The following is a 25,911-nucleotide window of genomic DNA, read 5'->3' as shown; positions in this document are numbered from 1 at the left end:
AGGAGGATTGTAAATTTTGAGCCCAGCCTGGCAATTTAGCCACTTAGTGAGACTCTGTCATATAATACAATACAATACAATACAATACAATACAATACAATACAATACAATACAATACAATACATACAATACAAAATTAAGAACTTGAGGTGTAGCTCAGTGTGAAGGCTGTGGGTTCAATCTCTAGGAATGCATGCATACATACATAAATATCAGCAGTGGTGGTAGGCACAAGATCTGGTTTTTAAAAAACGTTTTATTGTGTATGTTTGTGGTACATTATGATTATATTCACTTTGGGTTATAGATATATGTTCTAGTCACATCTTAGTCATCTTTACTCCCTCGGCCTCCATAGACATACGTACTAATCACATCTTACTCATCTTTACTCCCCTGGCCTTCCCAGACGCCCTTCCCATCTCTCCAGAGTCCTACCTCCCAGGTTCTTAACATGTCTCTTTTATTTTGCCCTTTAAATTATTTAACTTTTGGGCCTCATATTAGAGAAACCTTGCAATATTTAACCTTTGGTGACTGATTTATTTCACATAATATTGTGGTCTGAAACTCCTTCCATTTTTATACAAATGCCTCTAATTTATTCTTTATGGTTGAGTAATATGAGTATCAGAATTTTTAATCCATTCATCTGTTGCTAGGCACATGGGCTTGCTTCTGTGATTTAGGTATTGTGAGCTGTACTGTTATAAACATGGATATACATGTATCCCTGTAATATGGTGATATTAGCTCTTTCAGGAAGATACTCAGACATGGTATAGCTGGGTCAAATGGAATTTCTGTTTTTAATTTTTTGAGGCGTCTGCCTATTGCTTTCCTCAGTGGTTATATTAGTTTACATTCCCACCAACGCTTTTTCTCCACAACCTCACCAGCATTTGTTGTATTTGAGTGCTTGATAATAGCCATTTTCACTGGTGTAAGGTGGCATCTCAATAGTGAGGCCTGTTTTATACAGCAATCAGGAAAGACCCCTTAATGGCATTTGAGGAGCAAAAGAAAAGGAAAGGGAGGCAGTTATGTAAAAATCAGAGAGAAGTCCATGCAAAGGTAGCAAATGCAAGTGTGCTGAGGTAGAAAGAATAAACAGAATAGTCCTGTCAGCTGAACTGTATGGAAGCATGCAAGAGAGTGTTATGGGAGAAGGACAGAAAGGCAGCTGGAGGTGTGAGGAAGAGCAGATAGAAAGAGTTTACAGTTTGGTAGGGCGGTTTTATATGTGATGCCAACATAATGTAGGTTTGGGGGCCTTGAAGAGGTTACCTGATCTGATTTTTTTTTTTGTACTGGGCATTGAACACAGGGTCTTTCCACCAAGCTATATTTCCAGTCTCCCTATTCTTTTTATTTTTACTTTGAGACCGGGACTTGCTATATTGCTAAGTTATCTAGCCAAGGGCTTGAATTTGGGATCCTCCTGCCTCTGCCTCCCAGAATAACCTGATCTAATTACTATTTAAAAGATGACTTGGAGGGGGTGGGGATTTAGCTCAGCGGCACAGCACCTGCCTGGCAAGTGCAAGGTCATGAGTTCGATCCCCGGTACCAGAAAAAAAACAAAAACAAACAAACAAACAAACAAAAAAGATGACTTGGATTGTGTTATGGGAATTATGGAGGGGCAGGAGTAGAAATAGAAACATAAGTTGCAAGGCTACTATAGTTATCCAGTGGAGCCATACATGTTGGCTTAGGCCAGAGTATTTGAGGTAGAGGTGATGTAAAATGGTCAGATTCAGGGTATGTTTAGACATAGAGCCCAGAAGACTTTCTGGTGGCTTGGACATGGGGGTGAGAGCAATAGAATAGTTGAGAAGACTCTTAAGTTTGGAGGGAGTGGTACTGGGATGAAATTAGTTGGGCAGGACCACGTAAGGAACCTTGCGGGGTAGTGAGTGGTTCTGTTTGTATCTGTGCATTCTTTCCTCACTTTAAACCTTGAAAGTGGATTAGTTCCAGGAATAGTAAGATGTATTCTGTTATAGGTTAATGTTGAATCTGCCTACTTTTAGAAATATGTACATTCTATCTTTAAAATTCATTTAAAAATGAGATTTTGGAATAACAGTCTTCCAAAGATTTAAATTTAAACTTGAAAATGTACAAAATCTTCAACTTAATGATATATTCCTTCTGAATTTTAAGTACCCATTGCTGCTAAAGCAAGAAAAGGGAAAAGCCTTCAAGAAATGCACAAACATAAAAACAACTTTGTGTTTTAGAAATGTACTCATTTTATTTAAACCCTTCACGTACAACCAGTTGTTCAGCTGGTCATTTAGGGTGAAATTCTTCACCAGAATTTATCTGGATACAAATTACACTTCATACATAGGCATATAGTGAGGATATGGACAGCTTCTTTGTTCAAGCAGTTGTCACGTTTGCCAACAAATAGAGAAAATGTGGTAAGATAGCACAGTATCTTCCCTACTTTCATTTTAGCAAAAATGTAGTTAAATTTGCACCTAGGTATAAGAATCAGTGTGTTAGCATCAGCTGAAAGTATTTGTAGGTATATGGTCATAATCATAGTTACATTTCTTGAAATGTATTGGTTTTTGAGTTTTCTGAAATTTGTTATGCTGTTCTTAATCTGTTAAGCACAGATTCTTTGAGGATTTGAGAGCTGTGGCTCTCTTTAACCTTGTGGTATTCGAATTTTAGATTGGCTACTTTGCCCAGGGTTTTGGGGTGTCTCTTTAGTAAACATCATCTTGCAGTGTTTGAAAATTGTTTTTATTTCAAGGTTTGCATTTTTTTGGGATACTTATGACCACATTTTATCAAATATTTGTCATATGATTTTTTGAAAACTGGAACCAGAATTAACTGTTCTTCATCTTCTTTTGGCAGAGAAATTGCTTTTACTAGGCAACTTCATGAGAAAACATCTCAACTCAGCTATTATTATATGGGTTTCTACATTCACTCATGTCCCAAGATGAAATATAAGGTAAAGTTGATTTTCATACATTTGTCTGTTTTCCTTATAGAAAAATGAAACTTTAATAAATTTTTTATCTCTGGGCATAGGATTTGGAGCTTTGAAAGAGGGAGGAATAGGTTAATAAGGAAATCTCTTGGCTGTCTCAAAAAGTAAGCTTTCTGTAATGAGAACCACAGCCTGTGCTGGTCTTACTTTGAAATCCATCATGTTATTTTGAGATTAAAGTATATTTCAGAATTTCCCTTTTAAACAAAGATTGTATGACTTTCTTTAGTGAAACTCTTTGATGTTTCCTAAGTATTAGTGGAGGAGAGAACTGTACAGAGGAGCAGACTTCCCTCCCATCCACTGTGATTCTCCGCCATCACAAAGGGCTTTAAGGGCTGAAAATTCAAAAAGATACAGGCATGAGCACAACAGGTGAAGCTCTGAAGATTAAAAAAGATGTAAGCATGAGTCTCCTACTTAAAACGTGTAGTCTAAGTGAATCTGGGGACATTTTATATGCAGCCAAGGCTGTACAGTGGTTAGTAAGTGACCTAGAAATACATGAGGTTTTAATCCATAAGGTGGGGAAGAGGAAGAGAGGAGGGCCTCAAAAAAGAGTAGGTGTGACAGAGAAGCACATTTTAAGGAGCAGGAACAGTACAAGGAGTCAGGGATGACAGTGCCTATAGTCTATTCATAGGAAAAAAGGTGATCTGAGGACGAGGAAAGACCTTGAAAGCTGGCCTGAAGGACTCTGGCAATTGAGAAGTCATTGATGGTTTTCAGAGCAAAGAGCAGTATAAGTAAAAAATTTATTCGTATCTATAAACATGATTTTTAATTAAACATTAAGAATTTAAAAACAATCTAAAATTAAAAAATGTAGTCTCTGTATACCCAGTATCAGACATCAGCAATCATTATACGTCTTACTTTGCCTATTCCTTTACCTTATTCCGTCCTCTCCCCCCTTTTGAATAATTTTGCAGCAGATCTAAGATGTCTTTTATTTTAAAATATTTTAGTACTTTGAAAATGTAACCACAGTCTTGTCATACCTTAAATATAGTAGCAGTGTTTCCAGATACCATCTGATATCTAATCAGTGTTCATATTTTTCTAATTGTTTCATAGTTTTTTTCACTGTTGCTTTTCTTGACTTAAAACTTGAATATGGGATGTACGTTATATTTGGCTTTTTAATTTATACCCACCCCCTTTTGAGGTTGAATACTGAGTGGCTGATGGTTCTGTGTCAGAAAGTATGCATTCTAAAAGTGGGACTGACTTTGAGAGCAGAGTAAAAACCTTATCCTGTACATAGCTGGTTTTACATTGACAGTCCAGATAGTCTGATCCAAGTGTCCTGGCTTTTGGAGATTCTCTTTTGATCTGTTATTTGTTTGATCTCTCTTACACATTATAGAGAGAAAACTTCTGTATTTGGTTGTCTTCAAAATTACCTTTATGTCTGAATTACGAATTTACTTGATTTACCTAAACAGACATTCTTTTCAGAAGGACAAGTATGATCACATTTCTGTTTGCCCCAAAATATTACTTACTTAGTACTGTTTTTACTAGTGTTTTCTTGTAGCTCATTTTCCTGGTACAGTAATAGTTCTAAATTAGTTCAAAGTAGAAAACTCAAATGTTCCAGGTATTTGGATAGAATTATAAGACTCAAAAAGCTCTGGCTATGCTATATATTAACCTTCCTTTATATAGTAGTTGTACATGACCATTTTAATCAGAAGTGTTTTTATACCACACTTCAAGACTTGCTAGGATTTCATTTTTGACTGTTTAATGTCACAGAATTAGATGTTTAATGTTTAGTGTCAGAATATTTGTCTTGCAAGTTTTTTCCTATGCCTGAGCTAAATTCTAATTTGCTCTGTATTTTAATTTATTTCTGATTTTTTCAATGGAAATGCATCTGCTTTCATGATCTTTTTATTTTCATGAAGCCTTTTAACTCACCCCGTTATTGACTGTAGTCCAGACTAAGTATTTGATGTTCTTAGTTCTCCTAGGAAGGGATATCTCCTAGTTCTCTTAGGAAGAGAAATTAAAGTCAGTCCCTATATTGTTTTAAGGTAAGGATTTTTAAAAATACTTTTCATGCTGTTTAATTTGGCTTAATTGTATACAACCTAAATCCACCAGAATTATAGTTTCCAGATATTTATTTTATATGAGAGGTAAGTTGCCTGCCTTCCAGTTTTCCTTCTTTCCCTCACCAATGAAATATTTATTGAGCTCATACTGGACGTAACAGCAGTGAACGATGCAAGCAAGATCCTTAGTTTCATAGAACTCTACTGCAGAACCTAACAGTAAGTGAATAAAGAAGACAAATTTAAGATAGGAGCAGATACAGTGGGATGTGATAGATCTTAACTGAGTGTGACTACTTTTTTTTTTTGGTTTTTTCTCCGGTACCGGGAACCGAACTCACGACCTTGCGCTTGCCAGGCAGGCGCTTTTGCCGCTGAGCTAAATCCCCAGCCCCTAGTGTGACTACTTTATTAGAGTATGTAGTCAGGGTTGAGGTTTAATATTTAGGCAAAGATTTGAATGACAAGAAGATAGCCAGCCAATGGGAAGTTTGAGAGTTATTTCAAAGAGAGATTGTAGAAACAGCTAGTGTAGCACTGCTTAGCTATTGAATCTCCATAGTCATTAGTTTTATCTGCACAGTACTTTACAGAGCCCTAGAGAATATTTGTAAGTTCTGATACTTGGATCCTACTCTCAGAGATCTTAATTGGTCTGGGATCAGTAATCTTCATCTTTTGTTTTTATGAATGAATGGAGGATTCTGATATGTCAGACTTGAGAATCATTGTACCACATTATTTTTTTATATTTGAGAGCTGTGAGGAACATGAAAGATGATTATTTCCTATTTTAAAGTTTGCTGTTTTCAGAAATTCAGAAGTGATTAAATTTATTATTTTCATTACATATTATTTTATTTTTATTATTTTGAGGAAGCTCTGTTTTTACTTTGTCACCTTTCAGTTGTTTTTCTCAAATCTTTATGTATATTTTTTTCTCTTTTTTCCTGCCCCTTTGCCCATCCCCTTGCAAATTCTTCATCCATCATTCCTCAACCTAATCTGTTCTCGAGTCTAAGAGTAGATTTGACCACCCACGTAACTCCATAGTATTCTACATTTCTTCCCCAAATTCAAGTCTCTTTGTTTATACATTCCACGTGATATCTGAGGTTCCTGCTACGTGGAAGATACTTACTACTTGATAGATAATTTGTTCAGTTAATGAATGGCAGTACTAATGCTGAGGGTGAAGAACTATGTGGGATGTTTAACAAATATTTATTGAGTGCTAATTGGAAAGCTTTCACTTTGTGAATATCTTAGTAATAGATACATAATTCTAACAGAATGCTGTGTGCACTGGGATTGGGTATTTCAGAGTATATATAAATACTCTGATAGTATAGGGAGGCAGAGGCACAGAACTGTGTAGCAGTTTGGAGAAATTGCTTACTTATAGCTAGTTTCAGTTTTTATAACTGTAGAACAAGAATGGTATCAAAATGAGATTTATTATGTTAATATCTCCATTTGAATATGGAGTGTACCAGTTTGGGTAGCATTTATGAAGTCATTACCTATATTTTGTCAGGACCCATTAAGGTTCTGCCTGCTTATTGATAAATACCCAAACTTCCAAATGGGCTGTATCTTTAACCAAACTTTAATTTAGATGCTAGAAAAAAGGAGAGGGTGGATACTCTCTGAAAGTTCCCAGGATTGAGGACAGTTGTGTTTTACTCAGTGAGCAAAGCTGTTAGCCGAGATGCTACAAATGAGAACCTTTCAATAATAATCCTGCGTTCAGCTTTGGCTTTAGCTATTTAGGGAAAAAAGGATCTCTTACAGGTGAGGTGTTTGTTGACTAAAAAAAATGACTATTTTGCTCCACTGAAATGAGAGATTGGCACATTTGTCTTGAGACTATGAGGTGTTTTTCATCATTCATGGCAGTTTAACTAATACTCAGTTCAGGGTCATTTGTATCAGAGCATTTTTTCGTGCTAGCACAAATATAATAATATTCCTACTTATCCCACAAACTGAACCATTGAGTTGGAGGAGGAGGAGACAGGGGTGTGGTGTCATACTATGTCACACACTTTTTCCTTATCCCAAATGTTTGCATCAGAAGCTAAGATAGCGATTTCTGTTACTTAGGTATAAGATAGGTAATTCACATAACTTTATAGTCATGATAAGTTATTGCCACTTTATAACTGTCTTTTAATAGAAAGTTGCTGTGTCTGTGGAAGAGCTTACAGCAACAGTATCAGTATAAAAGATGACTTTGATTATGTATATTTCCTAGTACCAATAACTAATATGGTATGGGTTGGTAGAAATTATTTCAAAAGCAGATTGGTCTCTTAATAGATTAAGGCTAACACGAAAGCTAGTGTTTCCATGTGAAAATTCCGTGCTAGCATTTTCTGGGTATTTTTTAAAATCATGAATCCTGAAGAAAGCCAGTTGATAAAATAGGAAATTGGGAAACAGTGTTACAGTTCTTCCATTTCCACAAGAATTAAAGCTGAACAGTCAACATAAAAGTGTTACTGGTTTGAGGAAGCCATTAATGCCAAGTGGGAAGTGAAGGCAGGAGACCTTGATTTGGTGGTGTTCATAACTCAGGCTAATGTGTGAAGAAGCAGGAGAGGAGCTCAACAGGGAGCAGTCCACATCCGATATGTGGGTCTTGCTGGTGACTGTTGCTGTTATGGACACAGAGAGAGAGAGAGAGAGACAGAATGTGTGTGGGTGCATAGCAGTGTAAACATAAAAAATATTAACCAGTTTATATACAAATTATGTGAGTGATGTTCTGAGAAGCAGTAAGTTTTAGGAGCAAAATAAGTACATAAATTGCAGTTTGAACTGGAGATTCTATGTAGTGCTGCTAACTTGTTAAAAGATCCAAATATTAGGTTTTTTGAAATAATACCTAGTAAGGTTCACTGGCAATTTAACCACTCAAACAGTGCCTTCATATATTCATATTTTATCTTCATGGGAGAAGGGAATTCTGAAATTTCATAGTATATCGGTGATCTTTGTAGATCAGTGTAGATATTTATGAGGTGACAATTTTTGAATATTAATTTTATAAAGCCAGCATTTTCTTGGCATCATTGTTTTTGCACACTTTTGAGTCCTCAAGAACATTTTAATTTTAATATTATCACTTTAAGAAAATTGTTTTCAAACCAGGTGTGGTGGCACATGACTGTAATCCTACCACTCGGGAGGCTAAGGCAGGAGGAGTGCTGGCAATTCCAGGCCAGCCTGGGCTACATAGTGAGTTTAAGGCCAGCCTAGATGACAGAGTGAGACCCTGTCTCAAAAAACAAAGGAAAAAAAAAAACCAAAAAATTGTTTCCATCATATTGTGATTGAATTTAATCTTAGGTAACTGAGGAATAAAGATATTCTCATTTCAGTTCAGAATATTTTATTGTATTTTCAGCAAATGATAAATATCAGTTATGAAGGAATAGCATATCTTCTTATGAAAATAGGTCTTTTCTGCAGAAAACACATTGACCAAAATATAGGGTAGGAGTTGGTCCAAGCGTGAATATTTCTCATTGCAAGTTAAAGGCCTAGAACTAGAAACCACCAACATATAACTTACAGAAAATGGATTGTACACTATTGTAAAATTTCTCATTTCAAAACTGAGCGGAAGTAAATTCAGCATAAAAGTACAATAATAGTTAAATTGGTATTCTAAGAAAAAATAATTTTAAAACATTAGTAATGGTGTATTTCTGCCATTGTAAAATACCTAGAGAGAAATGTACAAAATATTTTCTATCTGATATCAAAGACAAAAGTATGTATTTTGAATAGTGACATTTTTAAAAACTAAAAGGGAGCAATCTGTTAAGTGCCCAGTACATGCTAGATAGAATTTATGTGTCTAGCTATGGATACTACCCTACTAGAGCTTACAGATTTGTAACAGGATTTTGATATTTATATTAAAGTACATAAAATAGTATCAGGTGATACAGCTGCTCTTAAAACTAGATCGTTTCATTTGGATTTTCTTATGTAGACTTTGATATATTAAATTACAGCCCTGATTATATAATACACTTTTTTTTTGTTTGTTTGTTTGTTTGTTTTTTGTTTTTGTTTTTCTCCGGTACCAGGAATCGAACTCACGACCTTGCACTTGCCAGGCAGGCGCTTTGCCGCTGAGCTAAATCCCCAGTCCCTATAATACACTTGTAATATGTTGTAAAACAGATTTTAGTATTTGACAACAGCTTTGAAATTCACAAAAGAGCTCATTTTATCTGTTCTCTATTCTTGAGAAACCAGCGTTCATGAATGCATGCTAAAATGGTGAATCTGATCCACGGGTCTTGCTGCAAGCTGTTGCTGTGTTACAGAATGTGGTGGTGAGGGTTGTTTGCTTATTTTAACAATAAGTTAAAATTATTAGAGGATCATGTTTTGGGTGCAGGGTTTGTTTCCCCAAGGGGTGTGTACCGTCACTGCCTCTTACCCATAGAGCTAGGGTCCATCTTTCTTGCTGTGGATGGGACTTACTGACCTAAGGTGACTCCTGGACACCATGAAAGTAACTAAGATTGCTGGGTTTAGGCTATTAGAGGGTTAGCATCTTTCACTCTGTTTTGTGAGATAACCATCATGTAAAAGGTTCAAATGCTATTGGAGAAGGAGGCCACCTGTTATAGTTTATAACTAGATGGTCCGCCAAAGCCTCATGTACTCAATGAGTGTATCATGAGTGTGTGATACAGGATCAGTCCACTGATTGCTTTAGCATAGTTCTGAATATGGATGATGGACTTAATAAAGAGAAAAGACCCACCCTGGGTGTGGATGGCATCAACCAGTAGGCTTGCACCCTGGGTGGAATAAAAAGGAAAAAGGAAAAGATGAAGGAAGCCTCTCTGTTTCCTGCTTGCCACATCATAAACTGTTTCTCCTCTGCCATCCTCCTCTCCCACACCACCCTGGCTTGGAACCAGCCAACTATGGACTGAAACCTCTATAAACTATAGAGGTTTCCTCCTTTAACTTGTGGGTATAGGGCATTTCGTGTCACAAAGTAACTATGATACTCCCTAGGAGACCTGAAGCCATCTTGGATGTTTCGGCCTCTTCCACAGTTCTAGCTAAATGCAACAGTCTGGTTGAATCTGAGAGACCAACAGAAAGACTATTTAGCTGAACTCTAGCTAATTTACAGAATCATGAGGTGCAACCAGTAATCATGTCAACTTGAGTGTATTAAGAAATACCTGGATGATGTAGCCCAGACTGGTCTCAGACTCACAGGGATCCTCCTGTAACCTTCAGAGTGTTGGTACAATGACACTTGCTCTGCACACATTTTTGAAGAGCTCCAGTCTGCTTGAGCAGGTTTGTTTTGCTGCTGTGTTACCCTTGGACCTTCATTTCTAGTTTCTTTAGCCTTCTAATGCAGACTCATACCAGTGACTCTCCAGTCAGCTTCCAGGCCTTTGACCTTGGACTGGTGCTGCATCCTTGATCCCTCTTGTTCTATAGCTTCCGTCTTCTTGGGCTGAGCAGCTACAGGATCCTTCGGCTCTCCAGTGCACAGTGGAGAGGACTTTGCCTCTAATTCTGTATGCCTACTTAGTAAATTCCCTTGCCTAGTTATGCACATACTGTCAATTTTGTTTTTTCTAGAGAAACCTAACCAATACGTGAGGAATAATTATTGTTTTAAGCCAGTGAGTTTTGAAGTGTTTTACTACCCAGCCACAGATGACTGAGACACATAGTTTAGGTATGGTATCATCTTGTGCTGAGTTGTGCAAGCTCATGTCCTGAATGGAGCTGGTCTGACCTGAGCAGTTTGTGGTGGCCCATAGTCACAGTTTCAGCAGAAATTATTTAATTTCCACATGTGGTCATACCTAGAGATGTACTCTTTTGGCTTAGGAGAATTTATCTTATGTGGCTTTTTATATGAAATGCTGATTTGAGCCTACAAAGCATGTCAACAAATTTTGATTTTGCTTGCTGTCTTGGTTACTTTTCTCTCATTGTTGAGGCAAAATATCTGACACCCAAAATTAGGGAAGGAAAGGCTCATTTAACTCAGTTCATGGAGATTTCACTCTGTAGTCAGCTGGCTCCGAGGTAGGGTGGCATGGCACAGGGACATTACTTCAAGGCAGCAGAAGACAGCAAAAGCAATCAAGAGCTAAAGTGGGGAAGAGCAAGCCTCTTTTCCTGTCTTACATTGTAAGCAGGCTACCTCCCCAAGGGCAGGTGTGGCACTCATGCCATCTCTGTGCCCTTCTCTTGCACAGGCTCAGGATGTTGACAAAGTGAGGACCCTGGCCCCCTGCTGAGTCACTTAGTTAAACTTCTAAACTTCTCAAGTTGACACCGTATATCAAGTTGACACCATATATACCATTATACTTGTTTTGCTAATAATGAATGCTTCAAGATGGAGATTATCATGTGGTCATCCTTGTAGTTCTACTAACAGTATGTGTTGCAGAAATTCTGCAAGTGCTTATGGTTTGCTAATTTATAACAATTATATTCTTGTTCATCATATTATGTAAAATGTTCTTACTGAATCTTTTGGTTTTACTATTTAGCATATATGTGTGTATGCATTTTAAATAAAGTTTTATTTACATAAATGTTGCATAGATAAGTCTTGCCTGCGACAGTGTGTTAATTATGAGGCATAGCATAATTACAAAAGAATTTAATGAGAGCTGGGCATGGTTGTACATGCCTGTAATATCAGAACTCTAGGAGACTGAGGCAAGAGGATCACAAGTTTGAACCCAGATTGGACAGTATAACAACTTAGGGAGACCTTGTCTCAAAAAATGAGAAAAGGGCTGGGAATGTAGCTAAGTCCAAAGTTTCTAGGTTTAATCCCCACAGTGGAAAAAAAAATTCAATTCAAGACAGTAAATAGAGTCATTAGTGCAAGGAAAGTATCTTGATGTATTGTACTATCCCTGCTCACATTAACTATTATGATTATTGTAGCTGTTTGAATAGGAGTTGATGGTGCTTTGGCATAATTCATTGTCAATTTGGAGACTCAGAAATTGACAGAAATGAGTGGAGATAATATTATATCTTTAAAAAATTTCTTTTTATTTTTTGTTAGTACTTGTTTGTGATACATAATGAATACATCCATTATGGGAGTTGTTACATGTACATAACACATCTTTTTTAAAAAAAAGTCTTTATTTATTTGGTACTGGGAATTGAACTCAGGACCTTGTGCTTGCCAGGCAGGCACTTGCATGACTCAGCTATATCCCCAGTCCTCGTGTATATAACACATCTTAAGTCTCCTCTGAGATTTCAGGCAAACATAGCTGAAAGCCCTTTTACAAATGAAAAAAAAAGTTAAACACTTTCAGCAAATAGTGGTACAAGATAAACATTTCTGTTATAAGGGGTACAAATACAGTAATAGAAAGGAATGGGACCAAAGCAAGTCCAAAATCCAGCTGAGCAAACATTAAGTCCCATAGTTCCATGTCCAGCATCCAGAGTAATCTCAAGTTGTAAACTTCAAAGAGCTTGAGTGGCTCTACCACTACAGCCAACAGATGTAGCTCCGGTGGCTTTTCTCTTGGGCTGGCTTTTTTCACTCCTTGTGGCTTTTCTCATTTGATCCACATCCCTGGCTTCTCCAGTCTTCCAGGGTCTCCACTGCACCTTTCACTTCATACTCATAACTTCACACATTACCCTTTCAGGTGCACACTGCCTGGCCTCCCACATCTTCTTCTGAAATCTGGGTGGAAGTCTTCCTGACCACATACCTCTTGCATTCTGCATGCACCTAAAATCAGCACCACATGGGTGATGCCAAAGTCTGCCACTAGCTGGAACAGTAGACTTCTTTTTTTCTTGGTTGTAGGAATCAAGTGCCTGGATTGCTTAGAAATGTGAACCCAATCCTGAGGAACAAATTCTCTAGGCCACTGCCATTCTGGAACATGGAACTGTTTGGCTCCCTTCTCAAAGCAAAGTCTTTTACCTTTGCAATTTTGAGGCTGCAAAAATTGGAATACTGCTGGTTCCTGTGATATCCTCAGGCTGTATTTTCTATTGTTTTCTTCCTTCACACCAACCAAGTTCTCCTCTGCTCCTTTTTTGCTACTGGTGCTTCCTTTCTCTTCAAACTCAGAACTGTGTAAATCACTCTGTTGGGTTCTTTGATAATAGATCTGGCTAGAAGCCCCTAACAGTAGCCATGACACCACCTCCACATTCGATTGCCTTGAAATTTCTTCTGTAGAATTAATTAATCCATTGCCCTTAATCTCAGTCTCAGACAAATTCTCTGGACAGGAGCAAAATGCAGACAGATTTTCTGCCAAAGTATAACACACATGGTCTGAAGTCTAACAATGAGTGCTGTTGCTATTCTAACTGAAAGCTGAGCCTGGTCTTTTACCAGCTGCATTTCTATCATCATCTGGTCTCCTGAGTTCTGACCAGAATCTCCCATGAAGTTTGGCTTACAGCATTCCAGGGCTGCTTCTTCAGCCAGCATTTCCAAACCTTTCCAGTATCTACCCACAGGCAATTCCAAAGTTTGAACCACATGGCCAGGGAGTGTCACAGCAGTGGCCCCACTCTCAGCACCAAAATTTTTCTTACTTTTCTCTTTTTTTTGGGGGGGGGGGCGGTCCACAGAGTTTATTTGTTCTTTTTCTTTCTTTTCTCTTGATGAGACAAAATACCTAACATCAAAGTTAAAGGAGTAAAAGTTTATTTCAACTTATTGTAGAGATTTCAGTCTCTACTTATCTGCCTTCAAGGCAGGGTGGCATGGCAGGCAGGAGGCAGTAAGCAGCCAGAACAGCAAGCTGCAGCAGTAAGCCCGCTTTTTTTTCTGTCCCTTTATATTCTATTCAGGTTACATGCTTATTGATTTGGTGTCTTCTATACCCAAGATATGACTTCCATAATCCATACCCTTAATCCACATTCATACAACCTAACCTGGCTACCTTTGAAACTCCTCACCCATGATCCTATGAGGCTTTGTGGGGACATCTAGATATAATCCATAAACTCTATCAGTGTAAGAGATTTTCTTTAGAAGAGTTCTTCCCGCCAAAGAAGGAAGGGATAGGGCTTTTCTGTCTGCTGTCTTCAAGGGTGTTCATTCTCTTGATCGGCTCTTGACACAGTTCCATGGCAGTTCATTACAGTTTAAATATGAAGTGTCTCCAAAGACTAGTGTTTTGGGGACTTTATCTATAACGTAGCAATATTCAGAGGTGGGGTCTAGATAAGTCATTGGATCATGAGGCTGTTAACTTCATCAATAGATCAATCCAGTGATGAATTTATAGGTGAATGAGCTGTTAAATGTGGCCCACTTGGAGAGAGTAGGACATAGGGGGCATCCCTTCAAAGGGTATATCCTGTCCCTAGTGCCATCTTTTCTTTGGCACTTCTGCTTTCTGCTTCCCATTGCCATGAGATAAGCAGCTTTTATCCACCATCCTTTCTATCATGATGTTTTTTTTTTCTTGGAGTCAGCTAACTATGGACTGAGACCATAAACTACAATATTACTTGCTGTAGGTTGCTCTTAAGTATTTGGTTACAGCAACGAAAAGCTGACTGATACATGATTGCTGCTCATCTAGGCATCTGAAGTCACTAGCAGTGACTAGATTCAGAAAATAATTAATTTCTCTCCTCCTATCTGCACCATCTTTGTACCTCAGCCTCTTAGGATTCTGAGATTACAGTCATGTACCACCATACCTGACTTTATTTTAAAAAATACTTTAAATGTGGCAAAATACACAAAATATTTACTGCTTTTTGTGTACACATCAGTGCCATAAGTACATTCATATTGTTGTGTAACCACTACCATTGTCCATCTCCATGATCATCTTGCAAAACCAAATCTCTGCCCATTAAGCAATAATTCCCCATTCCTCTCACCCCAGATCCACTAAAATTTTGACTATTCTTAGTACGTCTTATAAGTGGAAACATAGAGTATTTGCCCTTTTGCAGTTGGTTTATTCGTTTAACACTATGTTCTCAAGGTTTTGCTATATTATAGCATGTGTCAGCATTTCCTTTATTTTTAGGGCTGAATAATATTCCATTGTATGTATACCACAATATAATATACCACATTGTGTTCATCCATTCATTTCTAATTAAACACACAAGCTGTCCCTTGAATCTCCTGGTTATTGTGAATAATGTTGTGAACATAGGTGTGCATGATACAGCTTTCAGTTCTTTAGAGTATTACTCAGAATTGTTGGATCATGCAGCTTTCTATTTTTAATTTTTTGAGGAACTGACCTACTGTTTTCTACAGCGTATATACCATTTCACATTTGTGCCAGCAGTATGCAGGGGTAATATTTTGTTTTTTGATTGATTGATTAATTAATTAATTCATTTTGTAATAGCTGTACTAATGGGCATGAGGTGTTACTTAAAAATTAAGGAAACCCTTACGGAGAAGCCTTGTAGCCCACTTCACACATTTCATTTGTCAGAATTAGGTCTCGTCTGTGTGAGCTGCTTCCTTGAAGGGGTTGTGGTTGACTTAGGGCAGCTATGATTGGAAATGAGATGAGCTGCTTCCTTGAGCATCTGGCACTATGTAGGGTGAACATCTGAACAGCTTATCTTTTATTTTGCCAATTGGCCAGTTTTCTTTTTAACTGAGATATTGATTTATATGTTTTTATATCATATTTTAATGGTGCTGTTGACTTAAACAGTCTTTTATATGTTATTGTAACCTCTATTGTTGTGGAACAAATAAGCCTTTATTAGAAGTGATTCCTCTCAGCATTTGTTCAGGTTTTAATTCTATGTATAGTGATTTTCATGGTATTAATCTCACTATAATTTTATTTCCTATCATTTCATCTTTGGTGCATTATTCTTTTTCAAATCCTATAGTTAATTTTGCATTTCAGATTTTTTTTAATCTTTTCTGCTTATGCTAGAAAACAGCTACTTATGTTTTTTTCTTTGAACTTTTAGTTTGCTGAAACCTAGTTTTTCTGTGCTGTCCAAATGTTTATTGTTTGCATTGTAAAGCTTAGTTTATATTCTTTTGTGACCCCTTCTGATACATTTAAAAAGTATTTGATTGCTTTTGAAAATGAAAATTGGAAGATACAGAAAAATTGTTAGGCATAATTTTAGAAAATTCTCCATGTTATCTCTGATTGCTGCTGAGAGGCCTTTCTGTGATCTGAAAGCAAAGTATGGACAGAGTTCTTTATCCAAACTTGAATGTGGGCCAAAGTAAATAGTGATTTCTGTTAGTCTGCTTTGGTATATGACATGACCAGATATCAGATAGTGAAAATGTCAGAAAGGGTTCTGAAATGGCAGAAAAGGAACAAAAGGCTGATTCATCAGTGATTAATCATTCTTATGTTGAATATTTTAGCTTCAGTGTGGTCAAACAGTATCCATGAAATTCCGCACTACCAAGAAAAAAAATTGGAGTTAGCAGAGCTGCATTTGCAAAAGCATACACTACTGAAACCCCCAAGCTTCCAAGTTTTTCAAAATTTCCTGACCAAACAAACTAGTAAATGCTCTTTTACTACAGTCTAGCAGTCCAGGGGGATGTGTATGGGTACACGTGGTAGTGACTTTGCTACTTCAGTGCTGAAAAGAATACAGATGATCTCATCAGTTACCCACAGCACAGCACAACACAAAATACTGGATTCTTTTGATTGAGTACCTGGTTTTTTAAAATGTCAAATGTCCAGTGGATTAGACATAGTCAGTAAAAAATTACCACAGAATAATTTTTAGTGAGGGATTTTTAATGCCTTTTAGCGGCAGTGGGAAGTAAAAGAATTCTGCTATTCATCAAAAGTTTTTGTTTCTAAAATTGTCACATGAAGTTATATCATCACATCAAAGTCCAAAGCAGTTCCTTAAGAGTTGTGTGTTAACTGTATTACAGATGAAAAAATTGAAGCTCAAGATGATTGACTTGCCTGAGGCTCACATTAACTCACATTTTAATCTTACCAAATTAAGGAGAATTTAAACTTAAGAATTAGCCAGGTAGCTCACGCCTATAATCCCAGCACTGGGAGGCTGAGGCAGGAGGACTTTGAGGCCAACCTGGGCTGCTTAGGTGAGTTCAAGGCCACCCTGTACTACATAGTGAGACCTTGTTTTCTCAAAGAAAACAAAACCAAAAACCAAACCAAACAAACAAGAGTAAATCTTAAGAATTGAAATTCATATAAATTGTTAGATTTATGATGAAATATGTATAACTTTTAATTCTAGAGTATCCTAAAATGCTTGTAGTATTAAAGGTAAATTTTAAATGGGGAATAAAGGTACTTTTAATCATGTGCCATATTTCTCCCCATCCTTTTTTTCTTTTTTCACACAATGAAATACAAAACTTGAAATAGAAATTATTCTGCACTCCCACTGGCAGCATTACTTCATATACTGAAGAGTGTGTAAGGGTGTGCTTTTGCATTTTGTTGTTAATAATGTCACCTTGCCATATGTCTATTGGCCTTTTGCCAGGTATCCAGATGTTTTGCTGTTGTGTTTGTTGTGTCTCTTACTTGTAGAAGTTCTTTCTACATTCTGGGTAAGAATCCTTTGTTGGATACATGCTTTACAGATACCTTCTTCCACTTACCGTTGGCCTTTTCATTCTCTCATTGTAACTTTTGATGAACAGAAATTCCTTTAAAGAGTTTTAAAAGTTAATTAATTATTCACTTAATTTATTAATTAATTTAGTGGTGTTGGGTATTAAATCAAAGTCCTTGTTCTTACCAGGCAAGTGCTCTATCGCTGAGCTTAACCTCATCCCCTGAAATTGTAACATGGACCAGTTTGTCAGCTTTTTCCTTTATGTTTGGTACTTTCATGTTTTTGTGCAGAAATTTTTGCCTACACTAAAGCCATGGAAATGTTTTTTATATTTTCTTCTAGGAATTTTATACCTTTACTTTTTACAATGTTTATTTGAAGTTGATGTTTGCATATGATGTGACCTAGGGCTCAAATCTGATTATTTTTCCCAGATAATCATTTGTAGCCTCTTAAGGATATTGCTATGTACATTATCAGTTTAATGATTTATTTTAATTAGTTTAATTTAATTAGATTAGTTATTTTAATTAGATTATTCCCATGCCATTATATTTGTATTACAGCAAAGCGTTTCAGCTTTCCCTTTTTCAAACATAGCACTGATCCTATTAAATGAGCAAATTATTCATTTAACTTTAGACTTCATGGTAACTGTCCAGGCTGTTAAACAGCAAATGCTTGAGTTACATACTGGATGGGTGCAACTAAGCCACTTCTGCTACCATATTTCTTCCAAATAATTTAAGCAAAAATCTGGAAGAACTTTTTAAATTAAAATAGAATAATATGTTTGTGGAAATTTAGTTAAAAGAGTGATTAAAACATAATGAAAAGCTCTTTATGTATTAATACCTGGGATATCAATTATCAGTTTCACTTTATTTTTGTCATTTGTCATTATCTATTTATGATATATATGTTTGTTTCATTATATAGGGTTTTAAATTTTGATGTAGTTTCATCTGTAATTAAGCCTTTCCCTTTATAGTTTCTGGCTTCTCAATGAATCATGTTTTAAAAATACCTTGTTAGCTGGATACAGTAGGGCACATCAGATCTATAGTTCATTTTACTGAGAAGGCCAAAGCAGGAGGATCCTTTAAGCCCCAGGAGTTTGGGGCCACCCTGGGGCAATATAGTGACATCCTATGGGGGGTCTACATCTCATGTTAAAATAATATTGATATCTAAATTCATTGATTTAGCAATTTCCATTATATTGGTAGATAACAACATCAAATGGTACAATAGTATTATTTTACCATCCCCTATGTATAAAACACACACATGAGAGTGTGTGTGTATGAAGCATATGTACTGAAATAGTAATGCTTCTAATTTCAAGCGAATGTTATTATCTTTATAATTATTTTGTAAAGCTACTTTTATTTGATGTTTAAAAGGGTCAAATGCCCACTGGCAGTATATTGTATAGCAAGAGAATGATGGTTGTTAATTTATCATCACATCCCTACTCTTAAATATACTTCATTTAACTTTTAAGTGATTATGCAGTTTTCAGGTTGGTGAAGTGAAATGATTGATGTACAACAGTGAATTATTCCCTTTATCAGCACACTTGTGTTTAGACTAGAAATTGAAGTTGGTCTCACATTTAGTAGCAGTATCTTTCTCCCATGATCATACAGTGGCTTCTATTTCAAACAAAGTCTTACTTCTACATGTGTGCTTTTAAAAATAAAGGATAGATTGTTCTTTCTTCCACTAATGGTTGTGGACTTCTCTGCTTTTTTTGTTTTATTTGTTGCAGTACCAGGGTTTGAACCCAGTGTTTTTATATTGAGCTATATTTTTCTTCCTCCCTCCCTCCTTCCTTCCTTCCCTCCCTAATTTTCCATTTAAGTCACTAGGTTGCACAGGCTGGCCTTCAACTTGTGATCCTGGTGTGTGCCACCATATCTGGCTATGTCAACTATTCTAGGTGGTATACTTTAGTTTGAGTGCCCTTGTGTACCCTAAGAGCTGATTGCTCTAAGTTGCTTTCTTTTGGAATATTTTTACATTTACTGTAAAAACAATAGTGAAATTGTAGAAATACACCTTTTATTTTATATGCTGATTTTGCTAGAACTTTGTATGTTAGGTGCTAAATGGTATGATAATTAAATAAACAATAACTCAGTGCTGAAATTGAGCAAGTAACTGTCCCTAATGTGAACTTTTCCCCCAAATAAAATTATTTTGAGAGGAAAATTAAAATTTTAGTTTTAAAGCCAATCATGCTGGTATACTCTTGTAATCCCACAATTTGGGAAGCTGAAGCAGGATTGTTGTAAGTGTGAGGCCAACCTGGGGTATATAGTGAGTTCAAGACTAGCCTGAACTACATAGCGAGATTCTGTCGCAAGACAACAACAGTAAACAAATAAATAAAAATTTTAGTTGTGATGTTTAAACATCTAAGGTTTTATGTGAGATATCTTATTTTTCACCCCTCTGTTACTTGTGTTAGGGACCTAGGGTCAGAACCATCCTTGTTTTGTTCGAGGAATCTATCTGTAGACTTTGGACTATGACCCTGTGGTTCTGCTTTTGTGTAACATGTTTTCATTCCTCAGCTGATGGCTTTGTTCTCCTTATTCTCCCTTTCCTCCTTTTCACTTTCCAAATTTATCTGTAAATTTGCATCCTCTCTAAAACCTTGTCTAACTATTCTTGACCCAAGTGTATTATTTCCATTGCAACTTACTTGCTGATACCAGCATTTATTATATTGTATTATAAGTGCTTGTTTCCCCATCTATCTCATTAGTGTCTAAACTTCTACAGAGGTGGAATTTGAGCTTATTTTTTCTAGCAGCAAACCCTGCTTTATAGTAATTGTTCAATAAATCTTTGGATGAGTGGTTATAGATATGAGGACAATGAATCATTTAGTGACTGGTTAGGGGAAAATGTATATCTATGTCAAATAAAGTTGCATTGTTTGGCATTTCTGCAGGATGTCTTTTTGTAATTTTGGCAGTACTAATCAAAGACAAGTTTACTAAAAAAGTTTTTTTTTTTTTTTAAAGTAATGAGAAAGGTATTAGAATTGTCAGATAAAAACAGTGGAGATACTCTTGCATTTCTGTATTGCCTCAGTGTCTTGGATGTTGCAAATTAGAACATTGTAATTCTGTAATAATCTTAGGTAAGTATTACATGTGCATAAATTGAAATTGAATTTTGAATAGGTGCATAATTTGAATTAAAAGTTTATTTTTAAATAGGTTAATTTAGAAATAATTTCTTGCTCCATTGTGCTGCTATAACAAAACACTTGAGACTGGGTAGTTTAAAAATAATGAATAGAAATTTATTTTTCACATTTCTAGAGATTGTCAAGTCCAGGGTCAAGGCACTGGCAGTTTCTCTATCTGGTGTGTACTGAATCTGTCTGCTTTAAGATGACATGTTGAAGGTGGAGTCCTCATGATTCAGTCACTTCTCAAAAGGCCTCACCTCTTAAAACCACCACAGTGGGGATTAAGTTTTAATGTGAATTTTGGACAGGACACATTCAAACCTTTGCAGCACATAATTAAGATCCATTATAAATAAAAATCTTTGAAATGACTACTGGAATACAGCATAAACTTTTCTAGAGAGTATGATAATAAATTTTAGATTGTCATGGAATACAATTTTAAACCATTCTACTCACTATTTTAACAAATTAACCATTGTGTTTCATGGTCTAACATATTAGTTAATAGGCAGTGAAATGAAATGAACTCTGAGTTCTTCTTTCTGCTTGCCCTAAAATAGTCATTCTCTGTAGGGAACAGTTTGGTACCCCATATTCCCCATTATCTGGAGACTTTTTTCACAACTGGGTGGGCTATGAGCTACTGCATCAAGTGAGAAATGGCCAGAGATGCTGCTGAACATTTTGTGGTACTGAACTCAGAACACCTTTCAACAATGAAAAATGGCCCAGCGCAAAATATCAGTAATGTCAGGGTTGACAGACCCTGTTTAAAGGATTACGGACTTGCTATTAAAGTCTGTAGGGGCTTCATAGTTTTGGAGTTACTGTGAGTAATTTGACTCTTGCTGTCAAAAAGAAACTTACAGAAAGATTAGTTCTGAATTCACCATAAGGAGCTTGAAATAAATTGTTCTGTATGACACACCAGAGAGAAGTTTCTTGTGTCTAATTCATGACCCTGTGCAGCCATAAATTTACTGATGACCCTGGTACTACTTTAAATTTTTTTTTGGGGGGGGGCTTGTGTGTGACCTTCATGTCAGTTTAAAGGTAATTAATGTTACTATGCAATGAGATCTGGATAGCAAATCTTGAGGACTTTTAAAAGTAGCAGCAGCAACAAATGAGAAGTTCCCAAAATGTGATGTTTTCTTTTTCCAATCCGGTGTGCATGGTATGGTCTGATTTTTAGTATTTTTAAACCATTGTTTTCCTTTGTAGAAATAAAAAAGTGAGTTGGATTATTTTGACCCACGCACTAAATTCAATTCATCTTTTGTAGTAGTATAAAGAGCATTGTGTTGACCTATACATAACATAGTAGGTTATACTCATTTTCAGCTTTCTTGAGGCAGAGATGTTTGGCATATCTTATGCTCATTAACTGAAGTGTACCGTGGTTAAATCTAAGCTGCTTTAGAGAAGCACATGTGCATAAGCGTATTAAACCATTGTGGTTTGCTGTCTTGCTTGATGCCCAAAGGGGATATTTTCCAAGAACCTTGGTAGATGCCTAAAACTATGGTTCATCTCAAACCCTGTATTTTTTTCCTATAATATCATACCTATAAAAAAGTTTTAACTTACAAATTAGGCACAGTAAGATATTAACAGTAGTAACTAATAATAAAATAACAATGATAAGGATATACTATAATAAAATGTATGTAAATGTAGTCTCTCAAAATATCTTACTCTACTATTTTAACGTTTTACTCATAGGAATCACCTCTCTTTAGGTAATGTGAATGTTCTGCACAAAGGGATGATTCAGATCCTAAGCAAAACAGAGCGAGATGGTATAAGATTTCATCATTTTACTCAGAATGGCATGCAACTTAAAATTTATGAATTATTTTTGGAATTTTCCATTAATATTTTTAGAATCTGTTGATTGTGATAATGGAAACTATGAAAAATAAAAGCATGGATAAGGAGGGACTACTACAGAGTACAGGATACTACTTCATTCTTAGTGTTAGAATGAAAGTCAGTTTTTCTGGTCTGCCAAGGTGCTCCACTACAACTTAGGCCTCTGTCTCTCTCTCTCTCTCTCTTTCTTATATATTAAATTCTTAACATATATTCATATGTATAGCATGTTTTATTTTTACTTCATCTTCTGTAAAAATAGGATTGTAAGGAAAATGTTTGCTATTTTTTCATACCAAACATTTTCCTTACAATCAGTTTATAGGATTACAAGTACAGTCACTTCGCTTATACAGATCTAGTAAGAAAACAAGTTACCTAGCAAGGGTACATAGCTTGGAGAAGAACAAAGACATTTCTGGAAGGGGTAGAAGTGAGGATCAGACTGTCCTGATCATCTATCTGTGTGTTCGTTATGTTCTTTCTGTGTGTTTGGTATATTATTTAGGTTTATTGGACCATATGGTGCTGGTTACAGTATAGCTTTGGACAGTTATTTATCTCTGGGGAGGCTTTTGGTCAACTCAGCCCTCGACCACAGGCCTGGTTTGCCTCATCTCTATTCTGAGTCTGCTTGGTGCCCAGAACCTTTCTAACTGCCTGTCAATCTCTACCTGATTTAGCTATCTACAATACTACTTCCTTACTTTCTGTTCCTACAGGGTATTATAGGCTTGTCTTATATTTTCCCTGCCTCAGCCATAGAATCTTTCATTGTTCCAAGGAACCCTGGTACTTTTTTACTGGAGAATGGTATTTGGAAATAAGAAACTGAATACTGGGCATAATCATTGCTACCATAATGTTATTACTTCTAGGTCCTCTCAGTGGGGCAGAGCTAAGATGGATGGATATGTGTGTGTGTGTGTGTGTGTGTGTGTGTGTATGTGTGTGTGAATGTACACGTCAGTTATTTCTGTGTCTCTTTATTAAGCTAAATGTTAATTCATACGGATGTCTAACCCACTACTAGAGAATTTGTTTTAACCTTTCTTGTTTAAATGTAACTTCCTTCTCCAAAAGTGTGAAAGCTGGTTTCCAGCATCTGTCATCCCTTATTTATATGTTCAACCCTATAGACATTCTGAACATTTTTGTAATTGTTAACCTGTGCTCCAGTGAAAAGCAAATTTATCAACAGTATTTATGTACAGGTCCTTTAGGCTTTATTCTTGCAGTTTCATGTAAAAACACTGTTTTCCAATGTTACCAGAGGAGCACCTTTATTCCCCAACTCCTTTCATGTGTTTATGTCATACATCTGTAGTACAGTGAGATTCATTTATTGTAATTGACATTTTATCCTAGGATCCCCAGTGTCCTATTTGATGTTCCTTTTTCACATTAATGTTTACTGGTTCTGCACACCGTAAAGTTTACACTGTGTGGTATCCACTTCTGTGGATTTTGGTAACTACCACACAGATGCTATACAGAATTGTTCTTTACCCTAAAGTTTTTCTGTGCTTCTCCTTTGAGGAAAGCATAATCTGATTTTGGTCCCTGTGGTTTTGCCTTCTTCAGAATGTTCCATAAATGGAATCATATAATGTGTAGTCTTTGGGATTGGGTTCTTTCACTTACTAAGTTACATTTATATTCTATTTGTTTACTTTGTGCATCAACAGTTTGTCCCTTTTTATTGCTGAATAGTAGTGCAGTGTATAAATGTACCACAGTTATCCATTCTCCTATTGAAAGATATCTGGATTGGTACCAGTCTGTGGTGATCATGAATAAACTACTGAACACATTCTTGTACAAGTATTTGTCTGATTGTCTAGTTTCAGATCGCATCAGAAACATTTAAAATGTAGTTACTGACTTCTATTAGGTATATATTTAACTTTATCAAAAACAGCTAAATCATTTTCTAAAGTGCAGGAGCCACTGTTCATTCGCACCAGCAGTGAGGGGGAGCTCCCGCTGCTCTGCATCCTTCCTAGGCTTGGTTATTGTTGGTGTTTTTGATTTTTGCCACTCTCCTGGGTGTGTGGTGGTGTCTCATGGTATTTTTAATTTGTATTTCTTGCTTGACAAATAACGTTTAGCATTTTTTGTGTCTTTTTCTGCTATACATATTTTTTGGAGAAATGCTCTTTCAGATCTTTTGTCCATTTTAAAATTCAGTATGTTTCCTTATTTTGAATTGACTCCAAGGGATAGAGGGGCTTTTCACTTAATCTTGTATACCTGCTTGAAGACCAGATATGCTACATTTTTACAAGGAAAATAATGTCAACTCCTAGAAGAACATTTAAAACCTCTTTTACTGTTTGAAGTTGTATTGTTTCTGGGGTTATGAGAAATATTAAAGTTGATTGAGTGGAATGTCTTGTACAATGCAAAAATACCTTTCTTAAAATTTGGGGGTTTTTTGAGGGGGGTTTGAGGTAGGGTCTCTCTGTGTAGTGCATGCTGGCCTTGAACTCAGGCTGTCTTCAAACTCATGGGAATCCTTCTGCCTCAACCTACAGTGCTGGGATTACAGGTGTGAGTCACCACACCTGGCTTCTTTCTTAAAATTATTATTCTCTTCTTTATTTTGTTTGCTCTTTACCAGTCTATTCTTTTAAAAAAAAATTGAGTTAATTCCCCTTGAGGGAAAAGGAATAAAGGCATTATTAAGAATAAAAATTGCCTAAATTCTTTTATGGAGGACTAATCACTGTAGATATTTTGTTATATTTCCTTGGGTCTTTAAATGTACATACTGTTGTTTAGATGATGTATACTATTTTTTGTTACTAAGTTGTTACTAAATGATATATACAGTTTGTTCTACCTTCTCTTTTAGATGTACATAAGATTTTTTTTTTTTTGAGACAGGTTCTCACTATGTAGTTCAAGCTGGCCTTGAACTCACAGCTATCCTCCTGCCTCAGCCCCCACAGTGCTGGGATTACAGGCGTGTGCCACCACACCTTGTGAAGTACATATGATTTTGCAAAAGTTCTAATATTACACAGTGTCACAGTTCTTTTCATTTTTTTGTTGTAAATATCGTGAATTTTGTTTTGTATATTTCTTTGGGAGACTATTAGAATTAGTTTTATCACAAAATCAGTTCTTTTCTAATTAAC

At 36.2% G+C, this 25,911-nt stretch overlaps 1 protein-coding gene across 6 annotated transcripts in view; it reads left to right on the top strand.

Moving 5' to 3' along the window:
- Positions 1 to 25,911, top strand: part of Ate1 (arginyltransferase 1) — a 155,273-nt gene that overhangs the window by 70,036 nt on the left and 59,326 nt on the right. For all 6 annotated transcript variants that reach the window (XM_005401915.2, XM_005401916.2, XM_005401912.2 and 3 more), the window contains one exon: positions 2,881 to 2,980. In XM_005401915.2, coding sequence (XP_005401972.1) covers positions 2,881 to 2,980 — 100 coding nt within the window. The remainder of the gene's footprint in view (positions 1 to 2,880; positions 2,981 to 25,911) is intronic.

Source organism: Chinchilla lanigera, unplaced genomic scaffold (assembly GCF_000276665.1).
Source record: "Chinchilla lanigera isolate Chin_1 unplaced genomic scaffold, ChiLan1.0 scaffold00076, whole genome shotgun sequence".
Taxonomy (NCBI): Eukaryota; Metazoa; Chordata; class Mammalia; order Rodentia; family Chinchillidae; genus Chinchilla; species Chinchilla lanigera.
This window is presented reverse-complemented; position numbering and strand designations above follow the sequence as displayed.